The sequence below is a fragment of the Egretta garzetta genome, unplaced genomic scaffold (genome assembly GCF_000687185.1).
Source record: "Egretta garzetta isolate BGI_Z169 unplaced genomic scaffold, ASM68718v1 scaffold287, whole genome shotgun sequence".
NCBI classification, from domain to species: Eukaryota; Metazoa; Chordata; class Aves; order Pelecaniformes; family Ardeidae; genus Egretta; species Egretta garzetta.
This window is the reverse complement of record NW_009260435.1, coordinates 986,613-1,005,904: the sequence shown is the minus strand read 5'-3', so window position 1 is coordinate 1,005,904 and position 19,292 is coordinate 986,613. Positions and strand designations below refer to the sequence as shown.

Below are 19,292 nucleotides of genomic sequence, written 5' to 3'. Positions count from 1 at the left end.
CTGTAGCGCTGCATGGGGTTGTTGTGACCAAAGTGCAGGACCCGGCACTTGGCCTTGTTGAACCTCATACAGTTGGCCTCGGCCCATCGATCCAGCCTGTCCAGGTCTCTCTGCAGAGCCCTCCTCCCCTCAAGCAGATCAACGCTACCACCCGGTTTGGTGTCATCTGCAAATTTACTGAGGGCACACTCAATCCCCTCATCCAGGTAATTGATAAAGATATTAAACAAGACTGGCCCTAGAACTGAGCTCTGGGGGAACACCACTTGTGACCAGCCACCAACTGGATTTAGCTCCGTTCACCACGACTCTCTGGGCTTGGCCATCCAGCCAGTTTTTAACCCAGCGAAGAGTACATCCATCTAGGCCATGAACTGCCAGCTTCTCCAGGAGAATGCTATGGGAGACTGTGTCGAAGGCTTTGCTGAAGTCCAGGTATACAACATCCACAGCTTTTCTCTCATCTACCAGGCGGGTCACCTGGTCGTAGAAGGAAATCAGGTTGGTTAGGCAAGACCTGCCTTTCATGAACCCATGTTGGCTGGGCCTGATCCCCTGATTGTCCTCCATGAGCGTGGTGAACATTGTATTCATACACTCTAGTTCATAAAATAAGAGGAATTTTCTCTCTTCTTTAAAAAAACCACGCACTTCCTTGGTCTTTGGTTGCATGGTGGGATGTGGCTGCACTTTGCTATAAGCTTGCAGTGCTGCCCCAATGAGAATAAAAAGACATTTAAAAAAAACCCCAAACCTGTGAGCTGTTGCTGGCATACGAGACCGCAATTTTTTTCTGTAGTCTTACAAAGAAGATCACAAGTGGTTGGTTATTTTTTTAATTTTAAACTTAGCATAGATTTTAAGCACAGCCCAAGTTCAATTATCACCCTGTATTCTGCATATTATTTGCTTTGTTAATGTGACTGTAATTTGCAGCCCTGGATTGGAATTTTGCTCTGTTTGGAGCCTGAAGATAGTAGTTGGATATTTGCTTACAAACCCTATGAATATAATGACCCCAAACTTGAAGCGAATTTAAACTTAAGAGATGTAATAGCCAAGAGACTTAGGAGCGGCCAGCCCCGCCCCATGAAATGAAGGCTTTAAAGATGTCTTTAAAATTGGTGGAGCATGAGCAAGGGCTACAGTTAAGTGCGTTCCCATAAGGCTTGATGAATTTATTATGTCCTGTTGGGTGATAAGCGAGTTCTGGAGGAAGGTCTTTGCAGCCTGCTTGGTCCTCGTAAGATGATCAAAAGCCTCAACATCTGACACACTCCATAAAATTGCAGAAGAGCCAGGTAGGAGACATTTTAATTAAAAGCAACAGTGCACTGGTGTAATGGTAAACCTGTGCGATGGCATGAGGCTGTACCTCAAAAACTGTGAGCTGGTGCTTTCAAACATGTCGTGCTCAGGCAATTTGCGTATTGGTGTTTGTATATGAAATTCGGTCTCTGATTTCAGATAATGTTACCTAGGGTGCTAAGTACAGGCTCCGTAGCATGCTTAAATGAGTATTTTACACAAAATCATGCTCTTAAAACTCCTTTTCTTTACTCTTAAAGGTAGATTTGACAGAATTGACAGCAGTAAATAAAAAGAAAATGTTTGGAGACATCTACTTTTTTATACTTAAATTGGTTTTCCTTTGCACTATCCTATTTCAGGAGGGGACGTATGTTCTTCTTGGGACACATATTCCTTATGACCTTTGCACGAAGCAAGGAGTATTTTACCAAAACAGCATTTTAGTTGCATCTACAAAACAATTTAAAAAAATAAAAATAAAATAAATAAAAAATTGCCCTGATTTAAATAGCAGTTTGGACCAGATGACCTCTAGAAGACCTTTCCAACCTAAATTATTGCATGAGGGTGATTTTTTTGGGGGGTCTATAATAAGAGCAGAAATCACAGGGGAAGAGATGAAATGTCAAGGGCAGTGAATGTGATCCAGGTTGTCACATAGCAGCGTGGGAGTGGGATCTGCAAAACTCTGATCCCTTCATCACCGAGCCTGTGGTGAATTTATGGCATGGCTTGGAAAGGAAAAAAAAAAAATTGTTTCAGGTTAGAGAGGGGATACAAAAAAAACCCTGTTGGCGAGGAATACCTGTAGACTATTCTCAGCTTCCTTGCAGAGAATAAACAAGACTAAACTTTTTTTTTTTTTTGCTGCACATCATACAGAGGAATAATACTGCTTTGCTGCCTTTCTTTCTTTACTCCTCCTATCCGGCAAGATCATCCCGTTGGGAGCTGGTTATGCCATTTCCAGTAGCCTCTCCTAAGAGCTCATGTAAGAGTTGTCGCAAACCCTCTGCAGCATGTTCAAATGACTTATTTTAGTTTTTAGTGAAAGAAGGGGAGAATTACTGAGATGCAAGTAATAAATAGGTCTGTCTTCCCATCTGTGGTGGAGACGCGAGCACAGAGGCACCTCCTTGCCCAACCGTGCCCAAGGTTCCTTGGGTTTCCCAAGTCATACGTGGCTGCTAATGTCGGTGCCACGTCACCGGGTGTCTGGAGCTGGAACAGCACAGCTACATCGTCAAAACTGCCAATTATAACTTGGGTTTCTAAATCCCTATCATTACTGGTTAGTATTGTTTGGAAGAAAAAAAACCTGTCGAGGCTTGTTTTAGCTCAACAAGCTTGAAAAAAGTATTTAATATGTAAATTAAACATGTTTATTATGGAAGCTCTTAGGATAAAATGTAAACTCCAATAAGGAGTTTTTGCAATTGTTTATTTTTTGACCATAGCCACAAGTTAACAACCCGAGTTTTTGTTGAGAAGTGGCTTTTTGGAAGAGGGGAGGGTGGTTTGGGGTCCGATTCTGCAGCTAAATCTGATCTTGCAAACTTCCACGCCCAGGTGTATTTCTTGTTGATGTAGGATTTGTGTGCAAATCTTGGTCTGCAAGCAATTTTATTTTGCTGGCTTTGGGTGAAATAGGTATCTGAGATTCTTCATTGCTGTCAAAATTTCCCCCTGCACTCCCTGCCCATAGGCTAACGCATCTGAGATCATGTTTTTCATATCCAAGTTAATGTTGGCTTTGTATCAAACCAAAAAAACCTCAAAAGCCAAACATAACATTGGGCTTGTTCTACCTAGGAAGAAATTTATATAACTAAGTGAAACAAGGTTGAAACTTTTTTCTGTGCATACTAAGACTGAAAAATCCCGGTAAAGCTGTGTTCATTTAAGTTGAACATCAGGTCAATGAATAACGCCTTTATTTTTTTCTTCCAGAGCTTATGTTGAAAAGTACCTCCTGGAGAAATCCAGACTAGTCTATCAGGAGCACAATGAACGGTAGGTGCCTATATTTTGCTTACAGGGTTGGTTTTGAGTTCTATATGTGCGGCTAGCGTGGCACAGATTGCTTAAAACCCTGTTTGGGCTGGCACGGGGGGATCAGGATTTTCACACTTCTAACCCTGTGCTTCAAAAATAAACAATGCATTTTACATTTTGCTGTTTAAGGAGGCATGTACTACCCAGGGAAAATAAACTCCCTTACTTTATTGACAGCCCTTGACTTGCATTTTCCATTGTCTTTATAATTCATGTTGTATGGATTATTATGTACCGTTTGTTTTCTTGTGCAACTTGTAAGCTGTTTACTGTAATTTTTTTTTGGGGGGGGGGGGGGGGGGAGAGAGGGAGAAAGTATTTCAGTTGTGTTTTACAGTTCTTACACTGAAGCCATTGGAGGGCCCTCAAGAAAAAGCTAAAATTACATGGACAACAAATTTAAGCAAATTGTTCTTTCCTAACTGCAACACATTATATTCCTCTCTCAGTAATTCTTACTCTGATTTTGAAATAAAAATAAATAAAAATATAAATAAATAAATTTGCTGCTTCTAGTTGTCTTTCGACTCTTGGCGCTTCTGTCTGTGTTTCCCTTTGAAGACAGAGGTTGTGCGACAAGTTTTCGCCAGTGCTCACAGGCTGATGCCGAAGTTAAGCAGCATATACAGCCTTCACAACTGTACTTCTGGGCATTCAAGATGATTAAACTTAGTTCCTCTTGGAGAACATCCAACATAGAAGCAAAGTTTTTATTTTAGAAATACTGCTACGCTCCTAGCATTAATCTGTGTTAGAGTTGTCTTGAAGCAAAACACATGAGCGTCACTTGGGGTGGTTTTAGTATTAGTAATATTCAAGTATTTTGAATATTTAAGTAGCTGTAAAAATTGAAGAATTTTCCTTTCTTACAGAACTGCAACTGGAAAATCATTACCTATGGTAAATGGTAATAAAGTATTAAGAATAGTAATAATTTCTGCATTGCAAGGAAATGTGTTGGTTTGATTCTAATAAATCTGAAGGCGTTGCTTATGTTTCTGGAGGAAAACGTGACGATGTCGGCTAGGAATTCTTTAAGTGTATTCTAGGGCAGTGGATGTCCTTGGATGGAAAAGAGGGATCTCATCTGTTACTTAATTTAATCTTTTACATCACTGCAAAGTGGGTACAGGCCATTTCTAAACAGTGTTCAGGGCTGAGTTTGGAAGCTGGAAAATCAGGTTATGAAGTTTATATGCGCTTCTCTGCTTAATGTTGCTGTTTATTTTGAAGGCTAACTTTTTTTTTTTTTTCTATTTGTCGCCAGGAACTACCATGTATTTTATTACCTCCTGGCAGGAGCGAGCGAGGAAGAGAGATCAGCATTTCATCTGAAGCAGCCTGAGGAATATCATTACCTCAACCAGGTGGGAATACTATATAGGACTACAATACACCATCTTGCCTTGTCTTGTGCTGATATTTAATGCTAATAAAGAAAACACGTGGAGTAGTAAAAATAGGTTGTGTTAATGCTCTGTAGGCAGCCTTCCATCGCTGAAAATAATTCTGCGTTGACAATCTGAACACCTGATATGAGAAAAAAATAAATCATCGTTTTCCATTTTTATTCCCTACCTGGGATATGTTAAATGTATTGTGTTTTTAATTGTCGATGGGAGAAACAGTAATAATTTACCTGCTATCTGTGTGAATGTCATTTACTCATTAACATCTCTCTGTTGAGTAGACGAAAAGAGAAAAATGGGATACCGGTAGGTCTTCAGGGTATAACATCTTGCATGAAGTAGTCCTAACTCTGTAGCTTCATGACTGGCTGTTGGCATGATCCTTTGAATTTAACAACGTAATAAGTTTAGTATGAATAAACCCACCGCAACAATTGAAAATGTGTGAATGAAAAATGAGCAAGGTCCTACCAGTGACCAACTAAACTCCTACTTTGGAAAATCTAATTTACTTCAGGTATTTAAGATACAGTTATCCACTGATGCTTGTGAATAGGGACTTTTTGCTCAAAAAAAAAAAAAAAAAAAAAAAAGGATTAGGAATATGTGGAAGAATAGTTAGGTTCTATGTTGATTTTAACTAATTGCAATTTTCCTGGAGCTGAAACACGATTAGCGATAGAGAGTGATTTAACCCACAAGCTGGAGAGAAACTTGTACGCATAGTGCAACCCAAATAGCCTTTAGTCTTTCTAGAAATATAATTTAACTCCAGAATACATCCCAATTACCCAGGGCTTTTCAAAGAGCTTTTTAAAGTGGGCTATCAAAGCCAAAATCTATTGTAATATTAACAACTCCCACCCACTCTTAGCAGGATCAGGAAATTCGCACAAATGAGGAACACACTCAGGGCTGAAGGCTTTTTGCTCGCCGTCTGTGTGCCTCAAGCATTTGTTGGAGAACGTGGTGTGATCTTCACGGCCATCTGCACTGCTGTTTTGCAGCAGGAAGGTGCCAAGATCGTTTGGACCAAATGTTTTGTCAGATTCACAGGTTTTGTTGGGCAATCTGGTAGTTTTATGTTAGTCAAAAACATTGCTTTTAATTGCAGTCCTTCTTTTATTTAATAGCAGTTTAAGGGCATTAATATTTAAAGTAAAATTATAAATCCAATGGCATGTAGTGTGCAGAACTAGTAAGAATGCAATGATTTAGGTTGAAACATTTATTTTAATCTAAATTAGGATGTCATGCGCAAGTAGGCTGGAGAAGGAGGCTGAGGTACGTCCAGTGGATCAGTGCAGCAGACTCTGGACTTGCCTGAACACAGTGTATGGCCAATAGCAACAGTCTGAATTTTGAGGGGGTTTATTATAATAATTTCTTAATTTTTAATAATTAGTGTTAGCGAGACAATTGAACACTGACAACTATGGGAAAAAGGCTCCTTTAGATGTGTTCTGGGCATCGTTTCGTATTAAGGCTTTCTCACAATGCAGTAGCAGCTTTCCCACACCCCATAGTCAAAGAGGAAAAAGGAAAATAGGGAGAAAAAAGCAGAAGTGGAGGAATAGGGAAAGGAAACTTTGGAAACATAAAAGGGGAAGGTAATAAAATGGCCCCTGTGCATTTACAGTAGCTTCTTAAACGTGTCCTAGAGCAATCCCTGCCTTTTTAAAAGGAAAAAGAGTGAGCTCAGAAACAAACCAAAGTTTTTTAACTAAAAATTAAATATTTAAAATTGAAAAGCTATAAAATATTGAGCCAAACCCCTTAAGGGGGGGCCTTACTCAGTCCTGGAGTCAAGTGTTATTTTCTTCCTCAGCTCACATGCTATGCAAAAGCAGCGTGCATTTTGTATTGCAGATAAGCAATAATCTATTCAGATATTTCACCAATATGTGCTGTTATTTTGTTGATCTTTAAATGCAAGAGAGCAAGTTGGGGAAAAAATATTTTAATTTTTTTTTTAAAAGCAAATTTACTTAGACTATGCTCTGAATTCAAATGACTTCTCTGTATCTCATCCCAATGGCAGGTATGCCTGCCGTTGCACACTCTGCAACTTGCTGAATATTTTCAGTGCTGGTTATTCACATTTATCCATTTAGAAATTAGCGATTTGCAGGATTAGGTCCTTATTTAAGTTTTTTAAGAGCTCTGGTGCCATGCGTGTCTCGCTCTTGGGACTGGTCACTGACATGTCCTTTGACTTCTCTCAACTCCAGCCCTGTCTGATTGGAAAATATATAAATTCCTTAAAAGCTTTCAAGTGTTGCTTTCCAATGGGTTGGAGAATCGTGCTTTTGCAGCACTTACAAGTGTCTAGAGCAGAGGTTAAGAGTAGAAACAAAAATCCACTCTTCAGTGTGATTTTTTTTTTTTTTTTTTTTTTTTTTTTTTTTTTAACAATAGCTCTTCAGCTGTAGGTAAACCAAAGGTTTATCCAACCGTGGAGAAAAATAAAAGATCTTGAAAACACTGTAAGGAGGAAACAGAGCACCAGAAATGCCAAAGCATTATAAATCTTCCCTTAAAAAAAATGAAAATAAGGAATGACTCTGCAGAATAACAACATTTATTTCACTTGGAAAGTCAGCGTTGCTGCCTTGGTTAAAGAGCAGGTAGTAGGAGTTATGGTGGGTCTGAACACTGCTTAACCAGGTCTGCCTTGCTTTCAGATGACAAAGAAACCCCTCAGACAGAGCTGGGATGATTATTGCTATGACTCTGAGCCGGTCAGTACAAGTACCCATGTCTTCTGTGTTGCTGGTGCAGGGCTGCTGCTCACTTGAATTTGTTAGGTGCACCAAGACCTGAGCAGAAAATTGTCAAATTAACTTTAACCTATTAATTACCCTAACCCTTCCTCTGTCCTGCAGCGGTGTTGCTTGTGTATTAGCTCATGACAATACACGTGTGTTTTTCCCTTGCCCTGTTTTGGGTCCTTCCATCTGGAAAGCTTCTTCAACAGTTGGATGTGGTCATCTAGTTTCATCAAACTAAGGGGTTTATTTTGTTCCTTCTTGATATAATACATGATGATTTATGGAAACTGGGATACGGCAGCAATGTGAAAATGTGATATTAAATTCCTTTCCGATAAAAGAGCAGATCAGTCTCTCGAAGCCCTAAGAGATGAAGCATTGGTTCATGATGGTTGTAGCAGTGTATCAACTCTCCAGCTTCCAGGGGAAAAAAAAAGACAAAACCAAACCCATCCCCTCAAAACATCTGCAAGAAAATCGATCCTGATATTATCCAAATACCGAAACAATTCCTTCTCCTGAAATAGTTCTGCTGACATTATCATCCTTTCCAAATGGATTGACCCAAAAAAGGGAACGGTGAAGCTTCTCCCCCTTCCTCAGCAACTGAGTCGGAGGTGGTGGCTTCAGTTGGCGATGGGCTTTGGGTGTCTGTATGTCCCGTGATGGTCTCTGTTCATTGTGCTTGCATGCGGAAGCATGTTTCAGATCAGCTGCATGTTGTTCTTGCTCATTTTGCTGTGTGCTTAATGGTTTCCAAACTCTAGCTGATGCATCTGGAAGAGTAAGAGGTAATCTGTGAAGGAGCTGGGTTTTACCTGGGCTAAATAAGCATCTTAACAGCAAGATTTCACTGCAGAATCCTTAGGAGAGGAGGAGGGAAGGGGAGTCTGACCCCCTAAGCTTTAAAAATGTTGAATATTGTATTGGCATTCTTAATAAATCAGCATCCTTCGAGGCCCTACAAGAGCAGGGAGTGAAGAGCAGATGCTTTTCTATATACCTTAATACACTTTACCAGGTTGCAAAGACCTTAATTGCTTAAGGAATGGTTAGGACAATTTACCAGAGGAATTAAAATTAAAAAAAAAAACAAATTTGATACATTTGTATCCTGGAGGGGCCAATAACGCCCTGCCAGCTCAGGGATTATTGTGTTATATGTCCTTATTTTGCACAGCAAAACTGTGTACTGTTACAATTTGGCTGTTTATCTGGTATTTTATTTTGCTCAGTATCATTTTCTGTGCTATTTGTGGTAAATCATGAGTTTGCTTAATTTGATGATACAGTCTTAAGCATACCCTGGACCTCTCCCCGTAACCATGGACTCAACCTGCTGCAGACATCCGGTTTATAAAGATACCCTATTTATTATATCATCTTTAGAATTCCATGAAAATCCATGGATTGCTGTGATGTGACGATAGTAAGCAGAGGACTCACTCTTGCTGGGAAACTAATTGCCCTGGTGGAATATTAATGATTAATTTGATATGTGGGCGTGGACTTTGTAATGCTTGTCTGCCCTAATATCAAGAAAACTTTTTTTTTTAATAATTATCATCCATTAGGAAACAGTACAGAGCTGAAATACTAGAGAGCATCTGCTTTTAGTAGATAAATTGCAAAAGGCCTTTCCATGCAGATTAATGAGTTTGGCAATTGTTATGTAAATCGTTAATTAAATTGCCTTTGGCATAGATTGTGCTACTTCTGAGTTGTCTATGGTATGTCGCTGTTGACTCGGGACTTCATTTTGGATGAATGATGCCACAAAATGAAATTGTCTCCTGGAATGTGGAGCGTCACTAAAAGCGACACTTGGTATCTTTTTAAAAATTTTGAAAGACTTATTTGTAAATAAATCCTGCAGACCCCACGTCCCACCTTAGTGGGTGTGAAAACTTCTCCAGGTTCTCCTTAGCATATGTGTAGTGGCCAAGCAAGCCAGTTGGCTTAGGTTTGACTTTAGGAGGGACAACTTCTTATCCGGATATTTTATGGTGTAAATAATTCCCTTGCTGATCCCTGATGATTTTACTGATATATAGTGTAGATGTCTTTGTTGCATTCCTTCGGATAAGGTGTACAGAGAGCTTATACATCCTTTAAAATGGGTAATTTTCAATAGTCTGTTCAACATCTCTAAATTCATGTTGTCCGTGCAATATTAAGTTGTTGTCCCTGAGGACCATCAATAAAAACTTTTAGATTTTCTTTTCCAGTTGAAGTTCTTTAGCTTTTAGTCAAGGAGACAGGAGAATTGGATATGAGGAGTCTCCTATGTTGAAATAAATATCTTAAATAAGAATTTCTCCCCATAATCATTAGCTTTCACTGTAACGATGCTATGGAGTGGGATGAAGGATGTACCACTGATGCAGTTGTCAGGCTTTAAATGGGGATAGGTCCTCTGAGACATGAAGCTGATGATATAGTTTTATTCTGTATATTCTATATTTATTCTATATGATTTAGTCTACGTACTATAAGTGAGTACGAGTGTCTCTTCAAGTAACAGTCATTATCCTGTGACTACTTGGTACCTGTTCAGGGATGTTCACTATAGTATTCCCACAATTCTTTTTAGTGCAGACTTTCAGAGTTAATTTGTGCATGCTTGCTCGTGTGGTAAATATGATTTACAGACAAATGGCCAAAAGCAACTATGTGGATACAGTAGCTTAATTAATTGTCACTGTAAATGCAGCTGCAATTTTTGGATTAACTTGTAGAATACTATGAGATTTAAGATAACACTATATTGTGTGATACACAATAAATCAATTTTGGTTCAGAGGTTGGGAATTTTTATAAGGCAGTGATGGGAAAAAGTATTAAATATCGGCTACAAAGCAAGAGAAAATAGTGGATAATCCATTGGAGGGTCCAAGTCAGCCAAAGCAAAAGGAACTTGGCATTAATAGTTCATGCACTCACTTAAGGAGCATTAATTTAACTGTGTTCCCTAATTATCGGTGCAGGATGATATTAGTTGGGTCCAGAACATCATCAGATTTCCCTGAAAGTATCAATGACTGCCATCAGGTTGGGGATGACCTGAAAAACTAAACTGTTCAAACACATTAGCCTCCAAGAAATATCAGATGTAGTGGATTTAAAATTCTCTCAATGCTTGCATTTTTAGAAAACTTCTTTGTAGTTAGAATAAAGTTAGTGAAAAATACATTTAAAGCTTTCCCTTTCCTGTGCAGGATTTAATTCACTGATCTTTTACATGAAATTACGTAAATTCTGTTTTAAATTGAATTCTTTCTCTTTAGCTATAGGAACTCCTAATGGATCAGGACTTAATGTGGAATAAACTGCCTGTAAATCTAAAATAAAGCCAATCATTCGTCTGGTTGCTAATTCACATCCTTTTTGTATGCTAATTGTCCCACACTGATGAACTCTCACCTCTTGCATTAAAGGTTCAATCTAGGAAATAAGGATGTATCCCCAGGAAAAATTAGCCAAAAATGTTATTTTTGGAAAAGGTATACCAGCACAGTCCCCTCTGAGGTACAGGCTGTTCAAACCAAGGCATTTGCGGCAGTGATGTAGTGTCCTTTGAAAGACCATCTCACCATGCTGTATAAAAATGCAGTACAGAGAAAAATGTTGGTGTATACAATAAATAATTATTGTATTGAAATCTTCACTCTGGTTAGCTTTTCCATAAAGTTCTTGTAGAAGCTGATTCTCCTGAAGAGCTTGATTTTTAAAAATAAATTTAAAAAAATAAAAACGAACTTTTAATTGTGCGTGCTGTTTCTAATATGTAAGAAGAAAAATTCTGCCTTGCCACTGGAGGTAATCCTGGTCTTTTATTGTTTTGCATATGTGTTTCTTGCTGTATCTGCCTTGGTGCTGTGAAATCCCCCTGTCCCTGGGCAGGATGTTGGGGGTAATTAGCCACAGTTATTCCCCATAATGTCAGTGGGACCTCCTGGATATCTCATTTCCCTGTGCCAGATTAGAAATGTTCTAGTCGCTGTTAAAAGGCATGGAAGTCACTAAATGATATCAATGAAGTGTTGACTTGGCCATCTGGACCTGTTCTGAACTTTATTTCTTTCAGTGCTGAATCTTTCTGTTTGAACCCAACAGGACTGCTTTTCTGTGGAAGGGGAGGACTTGAAGCATGACTTTGAGCGGTTACAACTGGCCATGGAGATGGTGGGGTTTCTTCCCAAGACTCGCAGACAGTAAGTCTATTTTCCATAGTTCCAAGATTATATTTGTTGATATAACCTCCATAATCAGTGAGATAATTCACCTGACTTGAGCTAACATAACAGTTGTGCTCTACGTAACATATCAGGCTGGTGAGAAGCAATAATTGGTGAGCCGCTGGAAGAGGTTGCCCAGAGAAGTTGTGGATGCCCCATCATTGGAAGTGTTCAAGGTCAGGTTGGACGGGGCTTTGAGCACCCTGTTCTAGTGGAAGGTGTCCCTTGCCCATGGCAGGGCGGTTGGACCTAGATGATCTTTGAAGGTCCCTTCCAACCCAAACCATTCTGTGATTCTATGAATAATAACACTTGACCATTCATCTAATAAAAGAGTAATGAAAATTTTCAAATATTAACAAAATATGCCCATCATTACTGTAGTTAACAGTTCTCTTTATGCAAGCGGAGCGTTGGCAGGAAGTTGGAACCTGGAAGTATTTTTTAACCATTCAGAAATAATCATGCCTTACTCTGCATGTCATGAGTTCAGGTCCTGCCTGATTCAATCAGAAATCCTGATTATTGGTCATCATATTTAATTCTTTGCATACAATTGCTGGTCCTGTAGACTCCTTTCCAGCTGGCCTTTGTTCACTAATTCACTGGAAGTGCCGGTTGAAAAAATGGACTACTTAGCTGGGTTGAGATACTGCCTTCCGCTGACTCCAGGGAATGACATGTTCCACAAGGGTCATCTTCAACCGAAACCACAAAATAAGACCTCTCATGTTGATTATTGGCTTGAAAGTCTTGAGTAGATTGAATGAATTTGACAAATGTGTTACTAAGGTTGGTAGCGGGCATAGGAAAATATGTATTAAAAGAACAAGCTCAAAATGAGTATGCTTTTGACGTCATGAGTATGGCTGAAAAGCAGGTCAGTAGCTGGAATGCAATGAGAAATCTTGGGGTTTTTTGAGTCAAAATGTTCAAACGATAATTTAATGAACATGGTTTGATCTGTCTAAAATCCTGGAGGTTTATGTGGGAACAGGGAATTACTGCTTTGTACTAACGGCACTTGAAACCGTATTCATCACCTTGGGTAAATGACATTTAAGATGCTAACGTATAACTTTTTTTTTTTTTTTTTGCAACTGAGTGGATTATCTCCTGTTCTTTTAAGCATCATTTTTTGTGCTTTTTTTAACATGTATCTGAGCCAGCAGTTAGAAGCCCTTAGCTGCGAGATGATGTCCTGCCTTCTGCTCCAATGAGAAATTTTCACCCAGCTGAGAATATTTTCACAATCACATCCTTTATCCCTACCTTGTAACAAATTAATTATGAAATTAAGACTGTTTTTTCTCTATCTGTTCCACACACATGGATAAACCCAAGTATACATCCTTTTAATGTAAATATGTTGTATGTTGGCATGGTTCCTTATCTTTCAAGAGACAGATTTCGGCAACAAGTTTTTTCTGAAGCCTCTTTAGGACGCAAGGTTGCTGTAGCGTAAGGGAATTTAATCGACAGAGTAAAGCAATCCGTCTGGACTGAGCAGAGTTGGATGTCACAGCAAATTCATGCTTTTGATTTACTGTGCAATAACTTTTCTTGGCACACAAGTTCTTGTATTTTTCCTGGTGAATTTTGCCTGTCAAAAATATAGTGGATTTTTCCTTATATGAGAAAATTTATTCTCCTTGGTGTGGTACGACTGTAACACAAAAGAGTAAGCACCTTCAGCTGAGTATGAAAAGGAAGGACATTTTAAATATTGCTATACTTTTTATAAATTATTGTTTATAGCAAAACATGGGGTTCCACCTTTGTGGAAATGGTTGCAGAAGAGAAATGTTGATAACTGCATCCCTGTAACTGATGATAAAAAATCAGTATCCCTGTTTTAGAGATAAGGAAGGACCAGCTTGGAGAGGTGAAGGTGTGTTGTGCGTTCAAGCTGGTGGCATGGCCAGGAATCAAATTTGATTTTTAGTAATTTTTGGCTCCCTGGAGAGTGTAGAAATAGAGACAAGCAGAATTTATTTCTGAAGTTAGCTGTGACTCGATAGACTCCAAGCTACTTTTTTAGAGGAGGTTTTTTGATTATTTTCTTTTTTTTTTTTTTTAGAGGAGTGAGGATATCACTTAAAAATGATCAAATTAAAAAAAAAATTGCTGCATAAATTTACTTGAAGTGGAACAACTTTTCTCTGTTGCAGTATGCTTATATATTATAAAAGCCTTTATGCTTTTTTTGTATAGCCTTCCTACCTGGGACTGGAACTGAGAAGGTGATAAACACATGTGCCAGGGAGCTGAGAAGGATAACCTGCATGGTTGAGTCCTGTCTCCCCCTTAATTTAGGCAATTGCATGATAGATACTTAATCTGGATATCTAGATTACTCGAGGATTTCTTTATCTCTTATAATATGGGGTGCCATTTTGTAACTGTGGTTTTGATGTGTTAAATAATTTTCAAGAAAGCCCATGCCAATGCAAGTTTCGTCCTTGACTGAATGAAAGTATTTTTTACATGAGGCAAATTGGATGCTTAATTTGAGCATCATTTTTGAGGAAACATTTAGAAATTTGGGACATAAACTGCTTTGGATTGAAAATTAGAGGATGAATCAAATGTGAAGGTGGCGTGTGGATGCTTGGGGATGTGATTTGCTTTTTCACTAGCTTTGAGAAAAAACAACTGAGTGAAAATGTGTTCTCTTTATTTTTCTTTAGAATTTTCTCTCTCTTGTCGGCAATACTACACCTGGGTAACATCCGTTACAAAAAGAAAACTTACCGGGATGACTCCATTGATATTTGTAACCCTGAAATACTCCCTATTGTGTCGGACCTGCTGGAGGTATGCCTTTACTTTCTGTCCTGTAACGTTCACACCTAATAAGCCACCTCTGTTTTTATAACAGAATTTATTTCCATTTTTGCTGAAGAGTAAATTCTCTTGTGTTACTGTTCATACGGTGTTTGTGTTTGCCAGTGAAAAGTTATAAAGATTTTTTTAATGAGGTTTTTAATGTAAAGTTTTTTTTCCCCCTACTCTTCAGCTTCAGGTTTAATTGACTGAAAAGACTGTTTCTATGATTAAAATTTGAAAGATTGCAAACTAGTGCCGGGTGGAAAGCAAACTTGCCATTCAATATAGTGGTTTCTTCAATCGCTCCCTCGCCAAAATTCCCTGATGCTCCTGAAATCTGTTCCAATATTTGTCTAAGAACCTGGAGCAACACTAAGACTGTCAGCCCACTCTTCTGGTTCAGGTGGCAGCTGTGGGAGATGCTGAGCTCAGTCATCACATTTTGCTGTCTGTTACCCTGCCAGCATCCACAAAAGCTGGATTAGAGATGCTGGAAGGTGCATCTTATCCCTTTAGTGCCCATTTATAGACCTATATCTAGTTCTTTTGTGAACCTCTTGATGTTATCTGCTGTTGAAGACCCTTTACCAAAAGCACTTTGCCCTCTGTAAGTCACTGCTGTGCCAGTATCATTTGGGAAGGGTTTGTAGGTCTTGGCTTGGATGGCTCAGGGCCATATCCAGTTCTGTAAATCAGTGTGAAAGCACTAAGTTCTTAGGGGAGCTGGTCTGTTAGCCCAAGCAGGTTATTAAGCTGTGGCGTTACTTATTCATGAGAAAAATCTTCATTTCAATGAGCCAACTGGTCCTTTGCTTGCCTTAGGGGTCCAAGAGCTGAGCTCAACACCTCTTGACATGGATCTAGGTGGCCAGAAGCTCTCCTTGCAGTCTCCCTTTTCTTGAAACACTCTAAACCACTTGTAACTCCAAAGGATTCTGAAATGTTATACTTGTAATTGGTTAAAAAAACCTGTTATCTTTATCCCTTTGAACTCTCTGGACGGTGTGGAGGGTTAATTTTTGCTAATTTTATGATAGCACCAGAAGATAATTTGTCATTTTGTGTACACATGATGCTCTTCCCATTCCTTCCCTTAAATAACGGCTGTGCTATCTTACTACCTAAAGAACCCGGGGACTGGCTCTCACAGATCTTCATAACACTTTTAATTAATGCTTTGAATTTAGGGAGGGGAAAGCTTCTGTAAAATATGGGTATAAGCACCTGGATGCTCTTTGCATCTTGGCCTTGGAGATTGCAGGAATAAACAGAAGGAAAATATGAGTTTGGAGGAGAACGTTGTTGGTCTTACCCTGTTAAAAATGGCCATAGCAAGAACGCCAAGTCATTTAAGAAGCAATCATTTTTTTTAAAAAGCTTTCAATATGAGAGTGACTTAAAGATCTGAAAAAGTTCCAGGCTTTGGGTGTTTGCCCTGGCTTTCTTCTGCAAACAAACTCTTCTGCAATGTCTGCATGCTGTAAGGTATCGGGTATATGGGAAATGATACATCAGTCGAGCCCTATAGATCCAACGGTGGCTTAGTGCCATGGTCTGGTACAGCACAGAGCATGGATACCATGGTCATTTGCAAGTAGTGTCAACAATATGTCAAAAAATAATAATAATGTATATATTTAACGTCAGCATTTTGAAAAACCACTAGAATCTGGTATAGCTGAGCGAAGTGATAGATTTCTGTTCCCCTTGGTAATTCTTTCACAAGCTAAATGACTGTCTACAGCATAAAATGCTTGTTAATTAGATCAGGATGATGCAGATCTTGGGTATAATCTTGTGAAATACGTTGCTGGGCTTGGGTAAGTACTGTTGCTTGTCCTTAAAGATGCATTTGTATGGTACTTTATCCATGGAATTGGACACACTGGTTGCCTCCAAGTGTAAAGTTTCCAATAGACCCACTCCCTGATCAGCTGAAATAAAGCCAATAATCTTATTTTCAGAAAAGGCTTGGTTTCTCTTTCTGAAATGCTGAACCTTTTTGCAGACCTGAATAGATCTTTTGCCGTTCAGCTTTGACCAAAAGGAGGACTAAAGGGGGTCAAACAGATGAAACGGCATCACAAAGAGCATCCATTGCACTTTATTTGTTGGTTAGCTACTTACAACTCTCCAAATTAAATGTTGTGAATTCTTCTCAGCCAGCAACCAAAATATTGGTTGAAATATTTAACACTGTATTCTGTCTCATTTGGGTAATTCTTCTTATTACTTTTTTTTTTTTTTTGTGTGGTCACTGAACATTATGCAGTTTGGCTTTTCACACCGTTGTTGCTGAAAATTGGCTTGAAAAAGTTATTAATCCCCTCTCTAGACCTTGGCATTACTCACTAAGACTGAAAAAAAAATCTCTGCATTAAAAATATTAGTTGAAAAATAGTTCAACTCCTTTTCATACAGCCCCTGGGTGCTTGGCAGGACAGTCTTGAGTTTAGCAAAATGGTGCAGGAAACCAGTGCTGCTGTGATTTGATACTTGCAGGCAAAGATTTGGGGAGTGTTTTGGTTTAGTTTGGTGGTGGTGGTGTTGTTTTTGTTTTTTTTTTTTAAATGACTCATTGGATTTGTTCAGTCAAGGATTTGACATGGAAAAGAAGAAGAAAATCCAACTGGACACGGTGGAAAGGCTCCGAGACCAGCTAAGAAGCAGGGACGCAGAAGTCCTTCTGCACAACACTGGTGGGGTGGGTAGCCTTCATGGGGAGGAGAAGACCAAACAGCCTGGCTGAAATGAGAAATTTAGGCAAAGCTAAGGTTTTTCCCCTCCAAAGGCAAGTCTGGCCTGAATTATTGTGAGCTTAGCTGGTTTACGTTAGACCCTCTAAGGACAACTGGGGGAATTTCCCTGCTGCAGCAGTTGATGCAACAACACCGAACAACTATCCTTCCTCAGTATAACAAGATTTGTGTCCCTTTAAAATGAAGCTAATATGAAGATTTTTTTAAGAAACCTACAAGGAGATGATGATCTGTGATGAATTTGATTTTTCTTAGATACCAACAACCCCATCCAATATATTTTTGGTTTATTAAAACATTCAGCCCAGCATTTGTTGAAAAAGCAAACAGTAACATAGGATTTTGGCCAGACTCTGCAGATCATTGTTTCATTTACAGTAAGACCCTGATTCAATTTTTTTTTTTTAAGAAGAGACATAGCATGTGGATTATGTGAGGCTTTTGGCAGGTTTTTCACAGCCTTTGTTTAAACTTTGCTGAAATACCGTGCCGTAATGTGATGTCAAGGTTGCCTGATGGATCGAGCAGACGTGGAGTCCTGTGCAAGCACTGTGCATATCACAGGTCCTCTACAGAAATTGTAGAGGATTGTATAAAACTGGAGAAAACTTTTGTGTTTCGGGGGAAAAGCCTGGAAAGGCTCATTTGTGGGCTTATTAACAAGAGCAATCTATTAGAAATGATCTAGAGTTGGTTGACCTTGAGAGACTTTTTTTTTTTTTTCCATTAGAAACATTTCAGTTGTGTACATTTACTAATACTGGAAATTATTTCTCTGGATGGAGCACTAAGGAAGGCAAATTCTGCCTTTGCTCAATGGAGCAGTTTTATATTTAGTTTTTAGGCTTAGGTAACTAGCATCAACACAAATAAAGGTAAATATAAGTTATCAAGTGTCCTAAATTAGTTCTGCCAGCTGTCTTTTTGCATTGATGATGTTAGCTTTTGGAACTAATGTCTACCTCCACGGGATATTTATATGCTCAAGTTCTTTTTCTACTTAAAAATTGTCTTCAGCTTCCCAGAGGGATCCCACAGACCTTGTGCTCCTCAGGTGATAAACATCTTGGAAAGTAATTGGGGAGCAAAAGGGAGGTGAGGATTACGAGGTAGCCAGTGCTTGCATCCAGCCTTCTCTTCTGGATCCATTTTCCAGATGAAGTTTTCGGGATCGTGGAAGGTTTGGGTTGGAAGGGGCCTCCAAAGTTCATCTCATTGGATCCCTGCAACGAGCAGGGACATCTTCGCCTTCATCGGATGCGAATCTCCGAGCCGGAACTCGAGTTAGATAACTCTCAGGTTGTTTGAAAGAAGGTCTGAAGAAAAGGTTCAGATCTTTTTTCAGGAAAAACTGATAGAAATCTGAGTTTATTTTCTGTTACTCCATACCAGGTAGCTTTTGAACGAGCACTCAACACTGTAATCCCTTTCTCAAATATGGGAGGAAAGACAAAAAGCAATGTTTTCTTGCTCTCGAGTTGGTGTCCTGGTTTCGGCTGGGATAGAGTTAATTTTCTTCATAGAAGCTAGCATAGTGCTATGTTTTGGATTTAGTGCTAGAAGAATGTTGACGACACACTGATGTTTTTAGTTGTTGCCAAGTAGTGCTCAGACTACTCAAGGACTTTTTGAGCTTCTCCTACTTGGCCAGGTGCATAACAAGCTGGGAGGGAGCACAGCTAGGACAGCTAACCCAAACTGACCAAAGAGCTATTCCATATCATATAATGTCATGCTCGGGGGGTGTGTGTGTGTGTGTGTTAATTGGTCGGTTGTGGGGAGAGTGATTGCGGCTCGGGGATTGATCGCGGCTTGGAGAGTGATCGCTGCTCAGGAACTGATCGTGGCTCGGGGAGTGATCACTGCTCGGGACGGGCTGGGCATCGGTCAGCGGGTGGTGAGCAATTGCATTGTGCATCA

The 19,292-nt window shown here is 39.3% G+C and overlaps 1 protein-coding gene across 1 annotated transcript in view; it reads left to right on the top strand.

Moving 5' to 3' along the window:
• The window catches only part of MYO9A (myosin IXA), a 154,796-nt gene that overhangs the window by 32,833 nt on the left and 102,671 nt on the right, over positions 1–19,292 (top strand). Inside the window, exons 3-7 of the mRNA XM_035899416.1 lie at positions 3,262–3,324; positions 4,634–4,733; positions 7,460–7,516; positions 11,663–11,760; positions 14,475–14,601. Of these exons, the coding sequence (XP_035755309.1) occupies positions 3,262–3,324; positions 4,634–4,733; positions 7,460–7,516; positions 11,663–11,760; positions 14,475–14,601 (445 nt within the window). The remainder of the gene's footprint in view (positions 1–3,261; positions 3,325–4,633; positions 4,734–7,459; positions 7,517–11,662; positions 11,761–14,474; positions 14,602–19,292) is intronic.